This window comes from Carlito syrichta, unplaced genomic scaffold, assembly GCF_000164805.1.
Source record: "Carlito syrichta isolate Samal-C Ts95f unplaced genomic scaffold, Tarsius_syrichta-2.0.1 Scaffold304449, whole genome shotgun sequence".
Lineage (NCBI taxonomy): Eukaryota > Metazoa > Chordata > Mammalia > Primates > Tarsiidae > Carlito > Carlito syrichta.
In genome coordinates this window covers 7,726-11,606 of record NW_007248545.1, presented here as the reverse complement: position 1 = coordinate 11,606, position 3,881 = coordinate 7,726, and the positions used below count along the sequence as shown (strand labels likewise).

The window sequence follows — 3,881 nt, the reverse complement described above, 5'->3', positions numbered from 1 at the left end:
GAGCCAGGCGAGGTAGAGCGCACCTGTAGTTCCAACTCCTTTAAGACTGAGGCTGAAGGATCGCCAGAGCCCAGCAGCTGGAGGCTGCGGTGGCCAGAAGCAGCCACTGCACTCCAATTTGGGTGACAGAGTGAGACTCCAACTCAAAAAAAAAAAAATTAAAATTAAAAAAAAAAAAATAAACAGTAAGACTACCTCCCAATCACACTCCTGTAATATCTGTGGTTCAGTTTCCTATCCTTCCCTCTCAACCCCTACCAGTCTCTGCTCAACCTTCAGTCTTCAGGCTGCTCTTCCCATCTGCCTCTTCAATGTTGGCACTCCTTGTGCTCCACCTCCAAATTCTCTGCTCCTAATAAACACAGCCTCCCTGGGCAAGCTCACTGTCAATGAACTAAAGCAGACACAGCCAGCCCGCGGCCCAGGACAGCTAGTAAAGTGACCCCACAAAATCTTTTAACATCATGTGTTTTAGCATTTATTTTCTTTGTGACCCCATGCATAGTTCCATTTTGAAGTTCACAATCACACCTTATTCAGAACATCACTTTTGGCAGCGCATACATTTGTGAGCAGCTGTTTTCAATTATGAAGCACAGGAAGAGCAAAATTCGAGCAAACATTTCTGAGGAGCACCTTGAGAACTCAGTAAGAACTGCAGGCACTTCCATCGAACCAGACATTGATAGATTAATTTTACAAAAACAAGGTCAATTTTCCCACTAGCTTTATATTGTTCTCATTTTTCTAAAACTTATATTTTAAAAATATAAAAAATAAAAGTCTTATTGTGCATATACACTAATTATATTACACAATTTATGTACAGTCCAAGACAATTCCTCTGTACTTGATGCAGCCCAGGGAACCCAAAAGGTTGGCCACCCCTGAATCAGACTCCCACACTGTACCTTCAGCACTTACCTTCTCTGAAGCCAACCAACTGCCTAGAGGGTATCTTTAGGCACCTTAAGCTCAGAAGAAGTCAGGCTTCTCTTCCGAAATCGACTCCCCACAGCAGAGGCATCTGTAACCAGCCAGCTACCCAAGCCTGAAACCTGGGATCCATCCTAGATTCCTCGTCTCTTGCCTCTGTTCCAGTGCACCAAGGCTGTTGCCTGTGCCTGCTCTTTCTTCCTCCTCTCCCTCCATACTACCAAAAAAGCTTTTCAGCCACTCTTCCTGCCTGCACCCTCACTCTCTACCCAATTTAGCACGACATGGCTGAAAGTGATGCTTTCCTTACTGGATCAAATTCTCCTGCCGAAAGCTCCCCAACACCCCCCACCCCACCACTCCCGGATGAAATATAAATTCCTTTCTGCAGCATACAAGACCGCTGAAGATCTCGCCCCTACCAGCCGTGCAGCCTTTTTCCAGATTCCTGCTCTTTAGGCTTCCCACTCCAGCAGGCTGACCTACTTGTTCCCCGAGTGCCCCACATTCTCATCCCCAGCTTTTGCACACAGTTTCCTCCTCCTGGAATGTGGAAGCCGCCATTGTCCAAACACTAACTAGTCCGCCGTGACAGCCCCCAGGTAAACAAACCAACTCGCTAAACGGACGCCCTCCCAGCCAATCCCGTTATAAGGTCGTCTTGTGCCCACTAAACCATGTTTTTGTGAGCAAGGATCCTCTGTGTTACGCACCTCAGTATCCCCAAGATCTAACAAAGCGTGGTACAAGGGGCATATTCTTCATCTTCGAGCCTCAATTTCTCTTCGGTAAAAGGGGGACAATAATAACCCCTACCCCCAGGACTACCGTGAAGCTTACGGAGACAGCATACCTAAGAAGCCTGGGCAGGTAAACACAAACAAAAGGTGGAAAACCTTGTGACATTCAAGGCGGTAGCCTGATGGAGATCTTTCTCCAAAAGAGACTGCATTATCTTGCACGACGTCCCCTTAAGCCTAAGTGTCCTCGCCTCCCAAATGGGGTTAATAATAGAAGCTACCTTGGGGTCTTAATAAAGACTAACAATGGCTGAAATGTTTTCAGCACAGTGCTTGGCACGAAAAAAAAGCTCAGTAAGCGTTAGCTACTATGGCTGTCAGTAGGGATCATGCACTGCTACTAAAGGGGGGCGTTAGTGGGGGAGGGGGCAGAGACCAAGCTCGGGTCCTCGGGCCCGATGGATCCTAGGGAACTCCTCTCGCGGAAGGCCTGGGGCGATCCTCCTCCCGCCACCAGGTCCTGCTTCCTCGGCCTCCAGCCTTCCCCGTGACCGCCCGCCCCCGGAGAAAGGCCCAGGGAGGCGGGAAGCGAGGCCTCACGTGTGGCGCTGGGCCCGCGTCCAAGGACAACTAGGCTACTCACTGAGCCACAGCTCCAGCGCCGCCGCCGGGCCTGGGGGTCCTTGGTTCGACTCGGTCCCCGACGCAGCGCCCGTCCCCGTCGCCACTGCCGTCGCCGCCATCGACCCAGCACCGGCGCTGCGGTCGCGGGGGCTCTCCTGCCCTTCAGCTACAGCTGCCGCCTCCCGGCGCGCTCCGGGGCTGCCGACGCGGCAGGCGAGGGTTGACACGTGATGGGGTAGAATCTGCATGATTTAGGACGTGGCCTTTACGGCCACGCCCGCCCACTCTCCAGGCCCCGCCTCCGTCCCGCCCCGGGCGGGGGGCGTTTGCTCATCCTAGACCCACCCCGCGCAAGTCTTCCCTTAGACCACTCACAAGGTCAGTGCTGATCAAACTAACCTCTTAAGGCCTGCTCCCTCTTCCTTCAGAAGTAGGGTTGCCAGATAAAATACAGGACGCCCAGTTAAATTTAAATTTTAGATAAACAGCTAATTCTTTCAGTGTTTTTATTCAGAAGGTCTTCCCAGAACATCTTCTGTAAAATGACCCTCATCCCTCCATGCTCTGCATTATTTTCTACATCACACAGCACACCATCGACGTATTATTTACTTGTTTATTTTTTTAAAAGAATGTCATAGCCGGGCTCGGTGGCTCAGCCTGCAGTCCCGCGCCTTTGAGAGGCTGAGGTGAGTGGATTGCCTGAGCCCGCGGTTTCGAGACCTGCCTGGGCAACTTGGCCAGACCTCATCTCTACAATAAATTAAAAAAAAAAAATTAGCCAAGTGTGGTAGCGCACGCCTATAGTTCCAGCTACTTGGAAGGCTGAGGCGGAAGGATCGCTGGAGCCCAGCAGGTCGAGGCTGCGGTGGCCTGGAGCACCCACTGCACTCCAGTCTGGGCGACAGAGGAAGACTCCAACTCAAAAAAAAAAAGAATGTCATGATTCTCACACAGTATGAAATGAACTTTTATTTAACTCTTTAATTAAATGAAGGAATCAAGCAGATGTTATCATATGCCAAAAGGAAATGTCAAAGAAGAGCAAATTTATATGAAATAAAGAAACGTTGAGACGAGTGTACAAATGGACACAAAACTGACTTTTTCACCAGAGGTGAGAGTTGTCCCTGCACTGGGCAGAACTGCATGCCAACAGTTAAGAATTATTTTGCATTGCTATCAGTTATCTATGACTTACAGTCTTAAGACTTGTAAAAGACAATGAAAGTCTAGAATCTGGAAGGGTGTGTTGTCTAAACAATGCATAATTTTCCATTGAAGCAAAAATACTTCCCTGTAGATAACTGATAGCAAGGGGGAATGATTCTTATCTATACACATGCAAATGAATACTGTCCTGAAAACACACAACCTTCTTCCAATGGAAAAACCAGTTTGGCCTCCACTTGGACATTTATTTCAATATTCCTGATCTATAAATGTTTGTTCTTTGGATTCTCCTTTGGGCTACTTTTAACATCTCAGCCAGTTTTTTCATTGATGAATTAAGGCTAACATATGTTCATCTCTTGAAAATTCTAAACATTCAATATTTCTTTCTTTTTTTTTTTTTTTTGT

General features: G+C 48.2%; 1 protein-coding gene across 3 annotated transcripts in view; it reads right to left on the bottom strand.

Annotated features, from left to right (window-relative positions):
• GGA2 (golgi associated, gamma adaptin ear containing, ARF binding protein 2) overlaps positions 1 to 2,500 on the bottom strand; it is a 44,181-nt gene extending 41,681 nt beyond the window's left edge. Inside the window, exon 1 of one of the 3 annotated variants that reach the window (XM_008059936.1) lies at positions 2,320 to 2,500. In XM_008059936.1, coding sequence (XP_008058127.1) covers positions 2,320 to 2,419 — 100 coding nt within the window. In that variant the 5' untranslated portion in view covers positions 2,420 to 2,500. Of the gene's footprint in view, positions 1 to 1,649; positions 1,738 to 2,319 lie in introns of those variants that run through there. The other 2 variants (XM_021713308.1, XM_008059938.2) reach the window with 2 other exon arrangements.
• Positions 2,501 to 3,881: the final 1,381 nt, after the last annotated feature.